Raw genomic sequence first — 21,518 nt, 5'->3', positions numbered from 1 at the left:
ATTTTTATGCGAATCAATAAAGAAAGCTATTATTGATAAATTTCAGCCTTACTAATTGTGTTCAATGGCTTCTGTGCTCGCATTTGAACCCATGTCCTTAAAGCACTCGTGGGTTACTCATTAAGTGACATTGCCATGAAATGACCACTTTCCCACCAAAAAAGAGAAATTCCCTGCTTCTGTTTGGAATAGTGTAATGGGATCTCTTCTATGCTACTGAAAAGGGCAGATGAAATCTTGGTTTAACCTCCTACTCCAAAGAATGGCATGAATGGCACAATAATATTCACTCAGTACTGCATAGGAACAATTATCAGGGGCCACGCAATATATTTTGATTGAGCTTTTTCAGTGCAGAGTTTGAATTTCTCTAATCCTCCTTCACAACCTGTTGCCATTAAACTTGTGTCATTCTTGTTGCATTTTCTTATTCATTTCTCTCAAATAGAATTCATCATCCAATTCTGTATCCATCCCCTGACAATAATCTTTGGTTTTTATCTGACTCTGTCATTGCTTAATTCCCCCAAAGTCTGGGTAAATGGTGTCTTTTTGGCCACTGCCATGGCACTACCACAGATACTGCTAGGATGAACGATGCTGACTAACCTTTTGGCTGGCAGTTCACAGTGGACTTCCATGTCATTTTTCTATAATGCGATGATTATGTTCTTGTGCAACCCCACATTATAGAAAAATCGTGCTTTGGAAACAACACTTAAAGTGTTGTTAATGTAACCGTGTTACTGCCAACACATGTTTTAAAAGTTCGCTGTTTAGAAACAGTGTCCCCAGTTCATCAACCTCATTACAGCAAATTCAAAACACACGTTATCGCAGAACGACCTTTACGCCTGTATGAATAGCCTGATGACCATGAAGTGATAGCAGTGCAACCTGCCCAAGCTGAGGCCACTTCACCCACCAATGACTTCATTCACTTTACAGCCAGGGTGGGAACGTTGAGGAGATCACTGCATCCACGTAAAATTCCCTGTATTACTGCATTTGTTAGGTTGTTGCTTTGTTCTGAGAAGGATGGTCCTAACTATCCCAATTCTTCTCTTCTCACTGAAGATTTCTCACTCACCACTGCTTACATCATGGTAAACCATCTCCAGTCTGAAGGTTTTTGAAGAAGTGTGGTGCCCAGAATTGGCCCACTGCAGCTGGGGCTTCTAGCAACAAGTGTGGACTTGGCCATGTCTTCGAAAGCTGCTGTTTTGGTGTTTTTCTGTTCTGCCCTTCCTCTCCGCCGTTGAAAAGGAACATGTGATTGTGACCTTTTAGAGCACCCTTTTTTGAATTGGTGCTCGTGTTTTCCACGTGCACAGGCAGACTCTCAGTGTAAAGCTGCCTTTGTATGTCTTGCTCTCCATGTGGGTCACACTGCATGTCAAAAGGGTCAAATTCACTTAGTAGTTGACTTTGCTTTAGGTACAGAAAATACTTTCAATGGCAAATGAGATGCTGGGCTTCATCTTGTGATGCAGCACACACACACAGGTGGAGGTTATGTTACTGATACATAAAGCTGTGGGATGACTGCCAAAGGAAGGCTTTGTGTCAGTTTGACTACTGCATCTCTCTCTGGAAGACATATTGGCCTCATGGTGCAGAGCTGTCAGCTGAAACTGGGATTTTAAAGGTTCTAGAAAGGGAACTGTTTACATCGACTAGGTTTGCATTTCTTTGAGAATAGAAGATTTAAGGGTGGATATTTTTGCGGTGATTAAGAAGTTTAAATGCTTTGATAGTGTGGGTAGAGAGAAACTATTTCTTCTGGCAGGGGAGTCCAAAGCAAGGAGTGATAACCACAAAATTAGGCTGGACAGATCAGGAAGCACTTCCTCTCACAAAGTCTAGCAGAAATCTGTAACTATCTTCCAGTAGGTAATGCTATCAAGGTTTGGTGGTTGGATGGAGAGGAGAGGGGGCAGGAAAAGGAGGGTAAATAGAAATTTTCCTGAGTGAGATATATGTTCTGTGGTACGATTTATAGATCTAAGGTTGGGTAAGTGGAATTGAAGCATAGTTCAGCCGTTGTCTATCTGAATGGTGGAACTGGCTCGAGGAGAGAGAAAATGATAACCTCATCTTCTGTTGCTATTTTCCAAGCTTGCTTTTATTGAATGTTTTCCACACACATCATCTATTGCATCCTCTGCACCCGATGTGGCCTCCTCTATATTGGGGAGACAGGCCGGCTACTTGCGGAGCGCTTCAGAGAACACCTCTGGGACACCCGGACCAACCAACCCAACCACCCTGTGGCTCAACATTTCAATTCCCCCTCCCACTCCACCAAGGATATGCAGGTCTTTGGACTCCTCCATCGCCAGACCACAACAAAATGACGGTTGGAGGAAGAGCGCCTCATCTTCCGCCTCGGAACCCTCCAACCACAAGGGATGAACTCGGATTTCACCAGTTTCCTCATTTCCCCTCCCCCCACCTTGTCTCAGTCTAATCCATCAAATTCAGCACCGCCTTCCTAACCTGCAATCTTCTTCCCGACCTCTCTGCCCCCACCCCAGTCTGACCTATCACCCTCACCTTGACCTCTTTCCACCTATCACATTTCCGACGCCCCTCCCCCAAGTCCCTCCTCCCTACCTTTTATCTTAGCCTGCTGGACAAACTTTCCTCATTCCTGAAGAAGGGCTTATGCCCGAAACGTCGATTCTCCTGTTCCCTGGATGCTGCCTGACCTGCTGCTCTTTTCCAGCAACACATTTTCAGCTCTGATCTCCAGCATCTGCAGACCTCACTTTCTCCTCCTTTATTAATGTTTTGATTGGTGTTTTATGTTAGCTCGGGCATCGACTGCATATAGAGCTGAAAATGTGTTGCTGGAAAAGCGCAGCAGGTCAGGCAGCATCCAGGAAACAGGAGAATCGACATTTCGGGCATAAGCCTCATCGACTGCATATAGTCTTAAACATGGTAAAATATGACTGTTATTCACGTCATGGCTTTTATTAGCATTAAGACATGACTGCCAAATGTAGAAAATTCAGAGAAATTTTAAAGATTACCAACTGGATGGTTTTGCTTACAACCAAGTGATATTTCCCTACATATCAGAAAGAGGCACATATGTTGTTTCTATTAAATCAGCAGTTGTTCACACATGAATCTTTTTGAAGGATTTATTAAGGGCGTATATACCCACCACAATGAGAATGTTGATTGACAAAACTGGAGGAGTTTTAATGATAATTGTCCTATTTGACTCATTAGCTTTAACTGTGAGGGTTTTCTGGTTTGTTCATTTTGTATGTGAGCAGGGGATCGCACACATTGTGGGTGGTATACGACAGCAGACCCACTGTTGAACAGAGCTGAGGGTAAATTAAAGCATTCAGAAGAGTGTGGAGCTCAGTTCTCAGCAATAGTACATGATCTGGTGATCACTTTCCACACTGATTTGGAGAGGCACTTCATTTGCTCTTCATTTGAGTTTATTTTATGTCCACAGTAAATTCCCAACTGGACAGTATGAGCTGCTCTAGCAGTGTCACTGCAAAAAATGAATAAAATTAGAGAGTTATGAATATTTGTTCACTAGTCTCTAAGTATGACATGAAATTTGACTAGACTATATTTTCTTCATTTATAGACCAGTAAGAATAACACAAACACCAATATGAACACATTTTCCAAAATAAGCAGACATACCTCCATACAACCCTCTTCCTCGATCCTCCACTCCATCACACTTGCCCTTCTCCCAAATCTCTCTCACTCTCTCTCTCTCTTTCTCCTTCCCTCTCTTCCTCATACCCTATTTGCACTGTCTTAATCCCTGCCTACCCCCATCTCCCATCCACACCCATGTCGCCCTCTCTTCCCCCCATCTCTCTGTGTATCTTTGTCTCTGCCTCCCTCCCCTATCCCTCTGCCTTTCTCCCCTCTGTAGTCATTGAAATAAAGTCAGCCAGGTGGACATCATAGAATATGAGTTCCCTGATTGGGGCAGTTAGTCTGGTGCAGTCAGAGAGCCCTGGCTGACAGATATAAACAGTGAATGTCAGAGATACTGATTTGCTAGTGCCTGACTCTGAATAATTCAGTACTAAAGTCAAGCACTATTTGTCTGTAAATAACAGATGACTAAATGACGAGATACTGGCCTCTGAGGAGTTATTTCACTCTCTGTCTCTGCCTCCCTTCCTGTTTCCCTACATCCCTCCTTTGCCTCTCTGTACTTTCTGCCGTCTGGCACTGTCTTCGCCCTTCCACCCCAATCCCAATCACCAGTCTCTCTGCCCTCCTTAGGTTCTCTGCCTCATTTCCTGTGTCTCTGCGCAATCCCTGTCTCTCTCCCGAATTACCCCAACTTCTCTTTCTCTCTCTCTCTCTATTTTGCTTGTATTCTCTTCCCATTCTGTTTCTCTTTCACTCACTCTCTCTTCCTTGTATGTCCACCTCTGTCTCTCGATCACACCTCCCGGGAACTTTCTATTTGATGGTGACAGGGTGTGCTTACTGTGTAGCACCAAAGTCATTGTCCTCACATAAACTCCGCATTCTTTCCAGTAAAAAAAATCAAAGTTACTTAATTTTGTCCTTTAGCCAAGAAAATGTTAGCTGTATTCCAGAGACAGTTGCACATTTCACTGACATGTTGAAATGATCAGTCTGGGTAGATTAGGTAACTTAAGTGCATATGGGAGAGGTTGAATAGGCTGGGTCTGTTTTCCTGGAGCGTCAGCAGCTGAGGGGTGATCTTATAGAGGTTTTTAAAATCATGAAGAGCATGGATAGATAAATAGACAAGGTATTTTCCCTGGGGTGGGGGAGTCCAGAACTAGAAGACATAGGTTTAGGGTGAGAGGGGAAAGATATAAAAGAGAGCTAAGGGGCATCTTTTTCATGCAGAGTGTGGTGCGTGTGTGGAATGAGCTGCCACAGGAAGTGGTGAAGACTGGTACAATTGCAACATTTAAAAGGCATCTGGATGGGTCTCTGAATAGAAAAGGTTTGGAGGGATATAGGCCGGGTGCTGGCAAGTGGGACGAGATTAGGTTGGGATATCTGGTTGGCATGGACGAGTTGGACTGAAGGGTCTGTTTCTATGTTACACATCTCTATGGGTGTTATTCTTCATATCTATACTCTTAGTATCCAAAATAACAAGAAGAATTTATAGCAGTGTGTAAACCAAAATGACGTATGGTCACATCTCTCTCAGATTTGGAGTTATTCTTGACTCTGGGTCTTTCCATGCATGAACCACTGGCCCAACTGTTCTGAAACAGCTTCACCTTATTGCTTCATTTATGAGTTTTAAAAATAATTTGAAGTTTAAGAAAAAACAAATTTAATCTTTCTTTAGACATGATGCTAAATATTTTTTACATGGACCACTTGCAGCAGTGTCCAGGATATTAACCACCAATCACTGCAGGGAGTCACAACAACCCCAGAGGGTTAATGACCATGGTCAGCCATTGACTTGAATTCTGCTTCCACCCCTCCCTGCCCCACCCAACTCACCATCATCCACATTAGTCTGTCTCACATGGTCATGATTTCATTATGTGATCAGCATGGTGTCTAGGAAAACTCAATTGAATTGTAGGCATCTATTTCAGTGCCAGTTTACTGTAAGGTTAATGTGTTTTTTTTAAAGCAATTATTCCTTTTTGGATGATGTCACATACTAATCCAAACTCCAGACTTTTGGGGGAATCAGGAGTGAGAGTTAGTGCAACCTTTTTATACATTCAGTAGAGTAATGTGCCTTAAGGCATATGGTGTCATTCTGTGTGTCACCATTGAAAATTAAAGTGAATTATTTTAATCCTGTTAACTCTGTTTAATAGTATCACAGTAAAACCCTTTAGAGAAATGGGGGTCGCCTGTGAAACTCTGGCTGTATAATAGATTAAGATCAAATCCCACAAAATAATTATTAGCATTCATTTTAGGAGTAATGTGATCCATTTAGAGCTGTGAGATGTGATGTGTTGAGGTAATAGTGATGTTATGAGTAATCAGAAAGCCTTATGTTCAAATCCCAGCAGGCCAGTTTTAAGAATTTGAGTCCCTTTAATCAAAAGCTGTGGAAATTAAAAGTGCCCTCAGTAAATGTGACTGTGAAGCTGTCAGTCTGCTGTTAAAATACTCCAGGCATGTGATTATCTTTTAGGGAAGAAAGCCTGTGGTGCTAATCCTGTCTAACTGATACATTACCCCCATTCCCTTGCCCTCTGAAGAAGCCAGTCAAGCTGTGCATGAGCCATTCATGGACAAGGTGCCACCACCACCTTCTGAAGGACAGTGAATACTAACGACAGTCATGTCCTCCAAAAGCATTAGAAACAAAATCAATATCAAAATGAAATTAAATTCAGCCTGCTGGAAAGATCGGACACTGGCTTGTAATCATGTAATCAGTTCGATCTATCTTTATGAGGAGAGGAGTGATAAATTTTTGATCTCACGTTCTGGTTAACGTAATGAAAAATGTTCTCTTTCTCTGCTTCTCATTCTGCAACCCGGCATTCTAACCTTTTTGCCGACTGGATCCTTATTCTTCTGCACTTTTACCACTAGGTGCAGGCTGCCTTTACCCAGAGGGTGGTATGATCCCATCCCCTTTCACCCATTGTATTCTTTGCTACTTTCCCCCACCCTCCTCCCTGACCTTCATCCCCACCCCCACTCACCTATTGTACTCTATGCTACTTTCTCCCCAACCCCACCCTCCTCTCATTTATCTCTCCACCCTTCAGGCACTCTGCCTCTTTCCTGATGAAGGGCTTTTGCCCGAAACGTCAATTTCCCTGCTCCTCAGATGCTGCCTGAACTGCTGTGTTTTTCCAGCACCACTCTAATCCAGAATCTGGTTTCCAGCATCTGCAGTCATTGTTTTTACCTGAATGTGTAATATCCTGTTTAATGGAGTAGTTGAGGTGAATAGTGTACCTCCATTTGAGGGGAAGCTGAAAGAGGAGAAAAGGAATAGAAGGACATGCTGCATTGGTTAACTGAAGGAGGGGGGGAGGAAGGAGGCTCATGTGTGACATAAACACTGACGTAGACCAGTTGGGCCAAATGGTTTGCATTGCGTGACGTAAGTTTAGTGTAAAATATGAAGGGGGAATTTTCTAATGGACAAATAAGTGAAGCAAATAATTCACTGTGAAAACCGTGCCTTTTCACCTACTGGCTTCCCATAAATAAATCCGTGCATTTAGTGTAGAACGAAGAATTCGTATATCATGTCCCCAGATGCTTCAATACAATTTTGCAAACAATTACTTCTGAGCCATAGTTTAGGAGGCAGTTGAATCACACAGCAAGTCCCCACAAACAGCAAAATATGGTTGGTAAAGGAGAATTATTCTTCTGAAGATCTGGGGAAACTTTCTTATCTGCAAATCATGTCTTAGGACCTTTCTACCTATTCCCCCACCTCCCAAAATAACACCAATAAACCTACAATGTAGCTTTCAGACTTGGGTCAGCAACCATTTCCTGAAATTGTAAGCACTAACTTTTATTTTCTGATCTGGCTGTTTTTATCAATCAAAGCTTAAAACAAGGAATTGAAAGAATTTGACAGATGGACAATGCTGTCGGCAGTTCTATAGAATTTTGTACAAATGCATATCTATTCTTAACAATCTAAGGGTTCATTGTGTCTCCAGTGACCTGTAGTCAGGTTAGACGTTTTCTGCACAAATCACATAAAGCCCATGTGTGTCATGTTTTTGAAATCCCAAGTTTCAAAATTGTCTCTGATTGAAGGAAGCTGCACAGCTGAACGTGCAGCGTGTTTGAAATACCTCCCCTCTCCACCATTCTCTCACCCCAACAGGAATGATGGATGCTGAATTCGAAGTCATGACTTGGAGGAGCCGGTGTTGGACTGGAGTGGACAAAGTTAAGAATCACACAACACCACATTATCGTCCAACAGTTCTATTTGGAGGCACTAGCTTTCGAAGCGCTGCTTCTTCTTCAGGTGGTTGTGGAGCAGGACCATAAGACACAGAATTTATAGCAAAGGATTACAGTGTCATGCAGCTGAAATGACAAATCTAGATTAAGTCTTTCACCTTTTAGAACTAATTCTGGGATTTACATATTTAAGGACTGAAACGAGCAAACGCATTCTAAAAGATGAAAGACTTAATCTAGGTTTATCATTTCAGCTGCATGACACTGTAATCATTCGCTATAAGTTCTGTGTCTTATGGTCCTGCTCCACAACCACCTGGTGAAAGAGAAGCGCTTTGAAAGCTAGTGCCTCCAAATAAACCTGTTGGACTATAACCTGGTGTTGTGTGATTTTTAGCTGGATTCAAAGGTACACTATGGATTATGTTATAAATGGTATACTGAACAGCTGTCACAGACTGCACACAAATGTGCTTACAGGTCAACCAGAAGTTATGTGACTGCAGTAATCCAACCAATACATTAAGTACAATTGTATTTCTCCAAAAATCTCTCTTCATGAAAAGAACAAAATAGTTTTCATAGAATTTCATTTGACGTTGCAAATTACTCAAGTTCCTCTATACATATGGTCAAAAGAAAAATCTCATTCATCAATATGTCGGTGTCTTAACGCTTGTCTGCCCATTTTCACAAATGTTTGTACATTGATATAAGGTCTTTAAAACAGGCAGATCTTGTAAATGGATTGTATGTGTGTGCTGATATTGGCTATTTAATTAAGATTTTGCTTCTCGGATTATCTCCCTTTTCTAAAGAGTGTTGTTCCAATGGAGAGTGCTCTGGTAACTGTTGCCAATTTATTCAGTAGATTTTGCCTACTGTCCAAATTCTGGAACTCTAGATCTTTATATTGGACTGTCAGCTTCATTTGTTCTCTTGACGTGTAGATCAATCCTTTGTACAGCCTCACACTTCTGAGGGCTACATTTTGGGTTACCATCTCAAGTCATTCCTACATAGCTCAAAGACACTGGTTTTAGTAACACCAATCTGACACACATATTCACTTGCTACTGTCCTTCTGCAATCAGTTAAGACCTTTACAAAGATATGAAGCAGGAGTTGTGTAAAACAGGCTGGGAAAATAGACTAGGAGGAATGTCAGTGCATGAGCAGGAGCAGACATTTACAGAGATACCTTATAATGCTTAACAAAAATTTATTCTAGTCAAAAAGAACACCTTTGATGACAAGGATGAGCCATCCATGGTTTACAGAAATGGTCAAAGAGAAAAACTAAGACTTTTAAAGTGATGAAATCTAGTGGTTGGCCAGAGGATTGAGAATTTCTTTGGAAATCCATAGTGGATGATAAAAATGTGTTAGAAATAGAGAAAACTGATTATGAAAGTAAATTGGTAAGAAATAAAAAAACAAAGAAGAGCTTCCCTGGGAATATAAAAAGAGGAGCTGAAGTGAGTGCTGACCCTTGAAGGATGCAACTAGGGAACTGAGAATGGGAAACGGGGAAATGGCCGGTAATTTAAAACAGTATTTTACATTGGTCTTCATGGTGGAGCATGCTATAAACATCCCAACGATATCAGGTAAACAAGGTGTAATAGTGGGAGGAGAAATCTTGAACAGTCTCTCTCACATAGAACATAGCATTTGATATATTAATGGGACTAAAGATGGACCAGTGGTCAGGATCTGATGGGCTGTATCCAAAAGTTTCAGAGAAAGTAGCTGCAGACATAGTGGAGGCATTGGTTGAAATATTCTAGGTTCCATTTGGATTGAAAAACCATCAATTCGACACCTCTGTTCAAAGGGGAGGTAGACTGAAAGCACAAAAATATATGCTAGTTAGCCTAACATATGTCATTGGGATAACAGTAGAGTCCCATTATTAAAGAAGAAACAGCAAACATTGAAAAATAACATCGCATCAGAGCTAACATGGCCTTGTAAAAGGGAAGTCATGATTGACGCATTTGCTTACTCTTTGAGAATATAACAAGCAGCATTGATGAGGGAGAACCAATCAATGTAGCATATTTGGATTATTGGGAGACACTTGATAAGGTGCCACACGAAGGATCAATGCATGCGATAAGGGTTTGCGGTATTGTAGCTAACGTGAGAGCATGAATTGAGGATCGGTTAACACACAGACAACAGAGAGTTGAGATTAATCGGTCTCTGTCAGATTGGACATAATAGCTAATGGAATTCCACAAGGACCAGTGGTGGGACATCAATTATTTATTAGTTAGGTTTGGATTTAAATTAAAGTTAGGGTTTTATTGTCATGTGTACTCAAGTATAGGGATATATTAAGGATTTGGAATTGAATTACTTAGGCACAGTATAATGTTTCCACACTTGCTGACAATAGAAAAGTTAAGTGATGATGTGATGAGGCCAGAAGGAATCTGCAAAGGGATATAGATAGGTTGAGTGACTGGGCAAGAAACTGTCAGATGAAGTTTGATGTAGCATAGGTCATATATATTGGTAGGAAAAGTTAAAAGACAGACTGTTGTTTAAATGGAGAGAGAGTCCAAAAAGTGCAGTGCAGCGGAATCTGCACATTCTTGTCTACTGAACATAAAAAGGTAAACATGCAGGTGCAAAAAATAGTGAAGAATATGAATGAAATATTGGTTTTCAGTTCTCAAGGGTTGGGTGTTTAAAAGTAAGGAAGTCTTATTACAGCTACGCAAGGTGTTGGTGAGGCTACACCTGTGTACTGTGTATAGTTTTGGTCTCTCTATTTAATATAGAATTTACTGGCATTGGAGGTAGTTCAAAAGGTAGCCACTATACCAATTCCAGAGTTGAAGGGGTTAACCTATCAAGAACAAATTCATTCACATTTAGAAGAATGAGAGTTGATCTTATGGAGCCATACAAGATTTTGAGGGGGCTTGACAGGAAATATGGAAGTGTCATCCATCAGTGGGAGTGTCTCAAACTTGGAAACATAGTTACTTTATCCTTAGCACTGATAGCAGGGTCACAAATCCTCTCTGGTCAGGTTTTTAACTGAACAGTTAACAGTTTTCCTGTTGAGATTCAAAGTAATTAATTTTCTCATTGCAATTCCACAGCAGCATTGAAGGAAATTTCACAGTCATTTTGACTTGCCCAGTTGAATGAAGTTTCTGTCTGCTGTTTTTTCTTCCTTGCTGGATCTTTCAGTAGCTGGTTCACTTACTCTGAAAATCCACGTTTTCAGCTGCACTGTTTCTGATGCCGTGTTACACATAATATTTGTTTAATGATTGCCGTGGACTGTATAAAACTTAAGGTGCAGCAATGGTTTAGGTCATGTGATTTTGTCAAACCAACCTGTACACCAAGTACAGTTGATTTTCTACAAATAAATTTCATGTTGCAACACCATTTTGGCAGAGGCATGAAGTCACTCCGCACTTGCGCAAATTCTAGTCTGTACAGGTGGGAAGTGCTACCTATACTGGATTAAACAAAAAAAAACAGTTTCACATATGCATTTTGCTCGCAGAATGATTGATACCCTATCCCTTACAGTTCTGATATGCAAAACTATGACATCTCATTTCTTGGAATGTTAAGGCAAGTTTCAACCTTTTGAGAGGTTGAATTTGTGTTTACTAAGGGTTTTTCTCTTTCTCTCTCTCTCGCGCTCTCTTCCCCCCCTCGCCATTCGCTCCATCCCTTCTTTCTCTGTCTCTTTCCCCTCCCTTCTCGCACTCTGTTTCTCTCCCTGCCTTCCTCTCCCTCCCATCTCTCTCTTCCCGCACCCCCCACATCTATACTTCTCCCTCTCTATTCTCTTTCTTTTCTCTGTTTTTCTCTCTATACATCAGCTCAGACAGCGAGGTTCATCAGCCATCACTCTGAAAGGAATATAGAATTACAGCTTTCTGGCACAAAGCATCGGTGAAACTGAAATTCCTTGTAATTTAGATTAAAAGGCATTTTTTTGTTTTTGGATCCTCCTGCCAGCTTTTGCATTGATTACTTTGACTGGGGGCCATTTCACTGGAACGTACTTTGTCAGGTTGAGAACTCTAATTGATGCATTCCTGGAAATTTCATCACGTGCCTCCTTGCTCTAACTACCCCCACCCCACACCCCACACTTTCACTTGGCATATCCACCTTCAGGGTACTTCACCATTCCAAGCCAATTTAAAAATTAAGTAGTTTGTTCGGGTAATTCTTGACTTGGTTGTTCAACAACCTTTTCCTTTCCATCCTTAAAACTTTTATAAATTATAAAACAAAGTATTGAAATATATATTTTTAAAGTCCCACTATGGTTTTTCTGATGGGTTGTTCCCAGCACTGCCCTATGTTAACTGGGGAGGGTTTGGACGGATGGCTAGTTTGCAAAACAGAGTAATGGTGTGAGTTAGTTCCCATTCTGACAGAGGTTACCATGAAGAGCTTTCCTTCTAAACCTCTCCCCTTGTCTGAGGTGTGGTGACTTTTGGTTCAACTTCAAGTCATCTCTCTCTAATGAGAAAGCAGCCCTATGGTCTGGTAAGACTATGGCGCTTTTGCTTTTTTATCTTTGCCTGGAGTATCTGGTTTTTAGTACCAAGACAGGTGAGTCATGGCTGGCACTGTCGATGCTAGGAGCTTGTCAGTCTGTTGGTTTTATTCAACTGGTTTGATTCATGGATGGTTTGTGACAAAGTACAATGGGGTCAATGAATGTGCAATATAAAGGTACATATCTGTTCAGACAGTGGATTTAGTTCTTACACAATCTGGTATCATTTAGCAGGATTCTGTGTGAAGCAGTGAATAGGTTGTTCATGTCCAGTGGCCTCTCTAATGTAGAGGAGATCACATTGTGAGCAGCAAATACAATAGATTGGAAGAAGTACAGCAACTGCCTACTTCACCAGGGAGAAGTGTTTGAGGACTTGGACAGAGAATAGGAGGAGGAGATCAAAGTGCAAATGTCACAGCGATTACATGGGAAGGTGATTTTGGAGAGGGATGAGCTGTCGGGGTGATAAAGGAGAGGATCAGGATAAGATGGAGGGAATGGGTGGTCATGACATCAAGCTGAAGATGACTGATGGGGCAGGATAACCTGGAATAACAGTAGGGAGCCTGGTGATGTGGAAGGTCATAACATGTGAAAAATGGGTCAGAAAGAGTTGAGGGCTGTATTCACCACATGCATGGAATCCTTGAAGTTTGCATGTTCTGTCCATGTCTGTGGCTTTCCTCCAGTTCCTGCAGTTTCCTCCCACTGACAAAGGATGTGCAGGTTAGGTGGATTCACCATGCTAAATTGCCCCATAGAGTCCACATACGTGCACTTTAATTGGATTATCCATAGGAAATGAGGGGTTATGGGGATAGGGTGGAGACTGCTGGGTCTAGGTATGATGGTCTTTGGAGGGTCAGTGAGTCTCAAAGGGCTGAATGGCCTGTTTCCGTACTGTAAGGATTTTATGATTCTAATAGTAACTGGACATTCAGAAGATCTTCAAACCACACTCATGCCTGCAAACTTGAAGAGGATGATGTAAATCACAACAGCAGAAGTGTTGTACATGCTCAAAGCTCGCAACACAGGTAAATCTATATCAGTCGTCCAAAATATAATGTTGGAAGTGAGAGTTTAGAGACTGGTCAGAATAACAGGAAAAAAGATTTGCTCTTAGAGGTACACCTTGCTGCCAAAAAGGTAATCTTTAAGAAAGTAGATTTTGGTATTTAACAAGTGGTCAACTGCAAAACAGATTCCCTAAGGAGAAGACAGACAGTGTTTGTCAGAATTTGTTCAAATTTGACTTCTTTCTGAAAATTGGAAGACAGTATGTGAGTAATGTGAAACTTGACCTGAGTTAAGGACAATCTGTTCAGGAAGAATGAGTGAGGTTGGACCTCCCAGTTTCTAAATTTTCAGCCATGGGGTTCCCCCACACCTCTTGTCTGGGTATATTTTAGACTCATTGATAAAGATTGATTGCTGTCGTTCATCAGTAACTTCATTATTGTGTGCATGGTCAAAGGACGAGCGGGACCTTGGTCTATTTTTGTTTAAAATCCATGTTCCAGAAGAATTGGTATTAATCAGAGTGTTTTGATCAATTGGTCCCCACCCACCATGAGTGTCAGAGGTGAATTTGCTGGAATGTTCTCATTCAGACACTCCCTGTTTGGGTTTTCCTCCGAGTTTACACTGCGGTTGTGAGTGAACTCCCCAAAATCTCACAAGAGTCATGCCCATTCCAGCTGCTTCAAGCTGGGCTATTGCCAGGTTTTCTGCACCCATTGTAATTTATGTGAATCCAACTTTTGCCACAGTTTTCTTCACTGTTGGTCACTTGCTTCAGGGAGTGAGATTTTTGTTTCAGTAAATTGGACAGCACCTGCCTCTGAGTAACTCAACAATTGAGTAGATTCCTCATGTCTGTGGAATTAAACGAATCTTAGAGCACATGAAAAGGCCATTCAGCTCATTCTGCCTGTTCTGTCTCTCAGAAAAAGCTGCCTAATTACTCCATCTCTCTATACTTTCCATTTGGTCCTGTCATTTCTTTTCCCTTAGTCAAATATAGATCCAGTTTGTTTTTGAAAATTAATGTTGAACTTGCCAAGGCCAAATGTTAGACAAATAGCAATTTGTTGTATGAAATATGTTCACCTTCTTTTACTGTCACCAGTCTTTCAGTGGTTATCTCAAGTCACACTTCCCTCATTATAGACTGTCCTGCCAGTGCAAAGAATTTCTGTGTTTTTATCGAAGTACTTTGTAATTTTGCTCAAAAGGGAATGATCTCCGTTTGTCCACATAATTTGAAGTCTTTTCTCCTCTGGTTCCACTCTCATAGTTGAGCTCTATGCCTTTTAAATATCCTTACAAAATTAAATTCCTCTACTGATCTGACCATCTTGCCATATCTTAGTCAAAAAGTGTGGCACTGGAAAAGCCCAGCTGGTCAAGTAGCATCCGAGGAGCAGGAGAGTCGACATTCCTTATGAATGGATTATGCCCAAAATATCGACTGTCCTGCTCCTTGGATGCTGCCTGACTGGCTGTGCTTTTCCAGCAACACACTTTCTTTGATTCTGATCTCCAGCATCTGCAAAATCACTTTCTCCGTGCCATATCTTGGGTTGTTTGTAGAGGTCACCTGAATAGAAGTCAAGGATTCTAGTTACATCTGGGATGGAAGTGGGGCATGGGTGATATTTCATCTGGGGGGAACTGTGCTTGAAACATAAAATCTAGAGATGAGAAAGAGGACTTTTTAAAATAGTGTTTAAAATAATGACCAAATATAATTTGCAGAAGCCATAACAGCAGACAATGATACAGAGCTTAATAAACATGATCTAAAGAGTGTATGAATTACTCAAAAGGAGTTTATTTATTATTCCACCTGTTTGAAGTGGCTTTAAAACATTGCCTTTTCAATGTAGATTTTAAAACATGCTTTTATTTTTCTACCCCTCAGGCTGCAGTACATTTGCCACTTTTCATTATAGTGTATGCATGATTCATTGTCACAAAAACAAATCATAATTTTTTGCCTTCGCTCACTCTCATTGTGGATGCTGTTTATTAACTTCAGTCTTTATTCTTCAGATCTCTGACATCCATGTTACTGGGGAGTCTGAGGACATGTCAGCCAAGGAGAAGCTGTTACTGTGGTCACAACAGGCAGCAGAGGGCTACGCTGGAGTCAGATGTGAGAACTTCACTTCATGCTGGAGAGATGGCAGATTATTTAATGCAATCATTCATAAATACAGGTACTAGCTTCACCTATCTAGCAGGCATGTACTGTTATGCTCTGCTTATCCTCATATATCAATTCAGTTTATCATGTTCACATCAGTTCTTTGCACTGTACCAATCTCTTGCCTTTCTCCCCACATGTCTGATTATTGTTTCTATTTAAATAATTATCGAATGCTTTTTTTAATGCCTGAATCTGCATCCACTACACTTCCAGGCAGCATATTTCAGAACCTGACTACTCACTGTGTGAAAAAAAGCATTTTATTTGTTCCTTTTGCAAATGACCTTCTACCTGTGCCCTCTCATTCTTGATTTTTTTTGTTTGTTTGAGAGAACAGTTCCTCCCTATTTACCATGTCTAATCCCCTCATGAGTTTGGAAACTCCAGCCAAATCTCCTCTTCGTCTCTGCTTCTCCAATTTGTTTTCATAATTGAAGTTTCTCATTTCCGAAATCATTGTCATAATCGACTTCTGCACTCTCTCTCCAATGCATTCCTAGCCTTCCTACAGTGTACCCAGAACTGTACACAATACTCCAACCGAGATCTAGCAAATTTGATCTGACTATATAAATCCCATTTTCTAGATCTTGACTCATAGTCCTAGAGCAAGTGGCAACACAAATGAATATTAAATATTTCCTCCTTATCTCCTGTTTTCCCACCAACCTTTCTGCTCCAGTCTATCATATTCGGCTTTGCTCTTGTCCTGTTTAGTGTTAACTCTTTCTCAGTTCATTATTCTTACTCTGGATTGTCTCCACTGTCAACCTTAATCTTATGACACTCTACAAATATTCATCCAAACGTCTACTGACCATATCATAATTTGGACTACATCCTATTCATCCACATCCCATGTTTGTTGACGGATATTTATGGTTGGTCCACCAGCACTATACATTGTATAGTTCTCTTGTTTCAAATTCCTCTGTGCCAATGCTGCCAAGCTTTGCAGCCTACAAGCAAACCCTCTGAGATCTCTGCATTCCTCCAGTACTGACCTCTTCCACCTTAGAGACAGAATAAAAGCAGCACTTCTGTGTCCTTTTCTGTTGTAATGGGTTTCCTCCCAGAAAACTATTCATGAACTGAAATTTGTATATTTTTCTCTCTTTCCGATGTACTTGTGTCAAAGGATTTGTGCACAATCCTTCTGAACTCAAAGGACTTTAAAAGTATTTGATGGCCCAAAACTCAACTTATTTCTGAGAAAGAGAATTCCAAAGTCTCAATCTTGAGTGACAATTACTTTTCTCATCTTTATCTTAAATGGGAGGCCTTTGAATATTTAAATTGTGTTTCGTAGTTCAGTAAAATTAAAATATTGTGCATGCTGGAAATCCAAATTAAAACCCTAAGTGCTGGAAAAAGTCAGCAAGTCTAGCAGCATCTGCAGAGAGAGAAAGAGAGTTGACGTTTCCAGTCTGATATGACCTCTTCAGAGTCTCCAAGTAAAAGCCTGTCCCAAAAGGGAAATCATTCTTTCAGTATCTATCTTCTATGTTTTGGAAGTATGACAAAGATAGGATAGAATTTCATAAATTGGGTCCACCCATTTATTACAGAATCAACCATTGTGAATGTAAAATTATCATGGTTGGGAAACTTGTGGGTCTTAGGATTGACGTTGTTGGTATGATTGCAGTTGAAGTAATTGTTTGTGCCTGGGTGTGTGCACTGAAGATACAGATTTTACCTGATGTAAGACCCACAAGAAATGGTTGTCAGGCATTAATCTCATTAAAATGTTGTATACAAACCTTGAAATGTTGCATAGCTGACAAAGACCAATATTGTCAGACTTTGTGTAAAAGACAATCAATGGCTCATCCTGACAAACATTCCAAACCTTCCAACACATTTCTTAGTGTACTTATAGAGTCATTGAGTAATACATTACGGAAACAGACCCTTCAGTCCAATCAATCCATTCTGAACATGATCCCAAACTAAACTAGTCCCACCTGCCTGCCCTTGGCCCATATCCCTCCAAGCATTCCTTTTTCATGTACTTACCTAAATGTCTTTCAAATGTTGTAACTGTACCTGCATCCACCACTTCCTCTGGAAGTTCGTTCTACACATGAACCATTCTGTGTAAAAAAAAAATGCCTATCATGTCTTTTTTAAATCTCTTTCCTCTCACCTTAATAAATATGACCTCTAGTCTTGAAATCCCCCAGTCTAGGGAAAAGATACCTACAATTCACCTTATCTGTACCCCTCATTATTTTATAAAACTCTACAAGGCCACCTCTGAATCTTCTATGCTCCAGTGAACAAAGTCCCAGCCTATCCAGCCTCTCCTTATAACGTCCAGTTTAATAATGCCCTTCCAACAACAGGGACACCAGAACTAGACATAGCACTCCAGGAGAGGCCTCACCAACATTCTGTGCAACTTTAATGTAATATTTCAACTCCTATACGAAAGGTTTGAGCAATGAAGGCAAGCTTGCTAAACACCTTCTTACCCACCCTATCTATATGTGATGCAAATTCAAAGAATTATGTGCCTGAACCCAGTTCTGCAGCTGATAGCCCTGGATCCAATTCCTTGGAGAAATTCATCTAGTTTATTGTAAAAGGGAATCTTGCAGTGGTTTCAATTCTTTTTCCCTATTGATCTATCTCACGTTTCTCTCTGTCTCTTTGTTCGGAAAGCATTCATTTCCCTTGATGTTTCTTTTTATTGAACATACTTCTCTTTAGCCTGTATATCCTTTGCCCATAAATTAAAGAAAGTCTCCCATTTGTAAAGGTCCACCACAGGATGTCCCAAATTGCTTTACAACCTGTCACTCAGGGGAAACATAGCAGACCATTTGTGTGTATCAAGCTCCCTCCAGCCTTATTGAGATAAGTGATTTGATGATTTCCTTCATGTGCAGACTGAATGATTACAAGTGCAATATGCTTCATCTTTAAATCTGTTATGACTAACCTTGGAGCTTTCAGCCAGGAGTGCTCAAAGTCAGTATTGTCCAAGTGTTAGCCTTCCTCGTTTTGATGAACGTTTGAAAAATTGAATCAAGCCATCATGAAAGTGTTTTGCAGGCAATAATTTATTTGTTTTGTAACTGAAATGTTGGGGTATTTCTTACATGCTAATGTCACAAAAGCATAAAAGTTCCAATGCAGTTTATGTCATTGAATTATGGTTTGTGAAACAAGTGAAGGAAAACTGTTGTAGTTATAACTGACCAGTTGGGCAGGAATATTGTGTCCATTTCAGGGCATTGTACCTGAGGACAGCTATCAAATCCTTAGAGACGTACTTAATAGAATAGATCAGGGATGAGGGACTTCAGTTATTTGGAGAGACTAGAGAAGGAAGGTTTTGTTCTCCCTGGAGTAGAGGATGTTAAGCAGAGATTTAATTGATTTGTTCACAATCATGAACAGTTTTGACTGAATAACTGAGGAAACTTTCCACTGTCATATGGGTCAATAACCAGAAAGGGCAGGTTTAAGAGGAACAATGTAATTTTAAAAAAAATTTAGAGAGTTGTTGTGATCCAGATTGCAGTGGAAGCAAATACAGTAATAATGTTTCAAAAACTGAGTTGTATAAGAATATATAATCCAAGACAAGTAGAATTCTTCCTTAGAACCTGTATAGGCAGAAGGAACAGGGTAGCTGCCTTCTGTGTTGATGATGCTGTGAATTCCAGTATTATCATTCCCCTGCCATGCTCATGCCCAGTTTTGTGATTCTTTCATAGGTCCGTGATGCTAACTGTGGGAATTGTAACTCCTGTGTCCTTTACCTTTTTGTTTTAAAATTCATCATCTCGTCCACTTTACTAATTTGTGTATCCAGTGTATTTGTCTACAATCTTCCATAATCTCTCCTATTGGATGCCCATATAAAGAATGAAGGAAATGCCTTTCCTTTCATAATTGAATCACCCAAAAGTTCTGGGAAAAAAACCTCCCTGATGTCAAAATGAGCAAAAGAGTTTTATCGATCCCATATTTCAAAAACTCATAGGAATTCTCTGTCCTGTAGTGACATTAAAAGATGCCATGAAACTACTTGAAGGAGAGCAGGGGAATTCTGTGATTGTCCTCATTTGTTCTTCGATTGGCGTTACTAAAATAATTACCTGGTCACTTATCTCATTGGTGTTTGTAAGATCATGCTGTGTGCAATTTATTTGTCATGCTTTATTAATTACATTGACAACATTTCCAAAGGAGGCCATATAGTTGTGAACAGTACATAAATTCTGTTCAAAAACAGAAATTGCTCAGAAACCTCAGCAGGTCTGGCACTATTGCTGGTAAGAAAGCAGAGTTAATATTCAGGTCCAGTGAACATTCGTCAGGACATAAGCTCTGTTTCTGTTTTGCCATGTTCTATTTTGCTTTTGCTCATGAGAATGATTTTTGTTTTCCTTCTGCAACCATTGAATTTTATTTGTAGAAGGTGTTTATATGTTCCCTTTATGAAATGCTGTTGTGCAAAGCAACTGAAACTCTCTGTAATTTTGTGACAGGTGGAGGCTTTTGCTTTGCTATAATGTGCTCAAACCTGCCTGAACCTTGACTGGGCACAGCACTCAAATATTTATTTATGTTGCATCTAATTGCTTCATTGCCTGTTCAAACAGGCTCCTGATTAAAGCTGGGAGGTACATTACATTTGTGACCACAGTTCCCATAATGGAGCTCATGAAGAAGTGTTTCTGATGTAATTAATAACAAGTGCTACTTGACTTTTCAGTGACCATGACCTACCAGCCTTGATTTAAGCTTTGGATTTCAGGTTGTTCAAGTGAAAATTTGTGAAAGCAGCCAAGGCTTTGGAATGCTCAGTTTTAGTTATAGAGTCATAGAGCTGTATAGCGTAGAAACAGACCCTTCGGTCCAACTTGTCCATGCTGACCAGATAGCTTAAATGAGTCTAGTCCCAATTTGCCAGCATTTGGCCCATATTCCTCTAAACCCTTCCTATTCATATACCCTTCCAGATGCCTTTTAAATGCTGTAATTGTACCAGCCTCTATCACTTCCTCTGGCAGCTCATTCCATGCACGCATCACATTCTGCATGAAAACATTGCCCCTTAGGTCCCTTTTAAATCTATCCCCTCTCATCTTAAACCTATGCCTTCTAGTTTGGGACTCCCCTACCCTAGGAGAAAGACCTTTTCTATTTACCCTTTCCATGCCCTTCATGATTTTATAAACTTTTATAAAGTCACCCATCGGCCTCCAAAGCTTCAGGGAAAACAGCCCCAACCTATTGAGCCTCTCCCTATAGCTCAAACCCTCCAACGCTGGCAATATCCTTGTAAATCTTTTCTGGAACCCTCTCAAATTTCACAACATTCTTGCTATAGCAGGGAGACCAGAATTGAGTGCAGTATTCAAAAAGTGGTCTAACCAATGTCTTGTACAGCTGCAACACGACATTCCACTGACCAATATTGGGTTCACTGTTTGATTCCAGTCATTTGGTTGAGACCATTCACTGTAGTCAGCTTTCTCCTGCGTAAGTATAAAGTAAGAGGACTAAAAGGAAGTATCTTGCATTTATGTGGTGCTTTTTGTGACCACAGAGTGACTGAACACACTTCTATTAGCCAGTGTTTGAAGTTATAATGTGGGAAACATGGGCAACTAATTTGTGCATAGCAAGCTCCCAACAAATGACAATTTAATTAATGACTAGACTGTTAGTTCCCATGAAGAGGGAATGATGTCAGATCAGAACACTGGGGAGAATTCCTTTAATGTCCTTTAAAACATGGTGTAGGATCTTCAACAATTGTCTGAGAGGGTAGACAGGTCCTTGGATTAATGAGAAGACAGTATCTCCAAAAGT

General features: G+C 40.5%; 1 protein-coding gene across 19 annotated transcripts in view; it reads left to right on the top strand.

The window, feature by feature from the left end:
• Nucleotides 1-21,518, top strand: part of dst (dystonin) — a 617,802-nt gene that overhangs the window by 243,878 nt on the left and 352,406 nt on the right. For all 19 annotated transcript variants that reach the window (XM_087979186.1, XM_087979173.1, XM_087979215.1 and 16 more), the window contains one exon: nt 15,527-15,693. In XM_087979186.1, the coding sequence (XP_087835312.1) occupies nt 15,527-15,693 (167 nt within the window). The remainder of the gene's footprint in view (nt 1-15,526; nt 15,694-21,518) is intronic.

The sequence above is a fragment of the Chiloscyllium plagiosum genome, unplaced genomic scaffold, assembly GCF_037043375.1.
Source record: "Chiloscyllium plagiosum isolate Xiang-an unplaced genomic scaffold, Cpla_swu_hap1 HiC_scaffold_3, whole genome shotgun sequence".
Classification (NCBI taxonomy): domain Eukaryota; kingdom Metazoa; phylum Chordata; class Chondrichthyes; order Orectolobiformes; family Hemiscylliidae; genus Chiloscyllium; species Chiloscyllium plagiosum.
The sequence above is the reverse complement of the archived record's forward strand: the minus strand, read 5'-3'. Positions and strand labels throughout refer to the sequence as shown.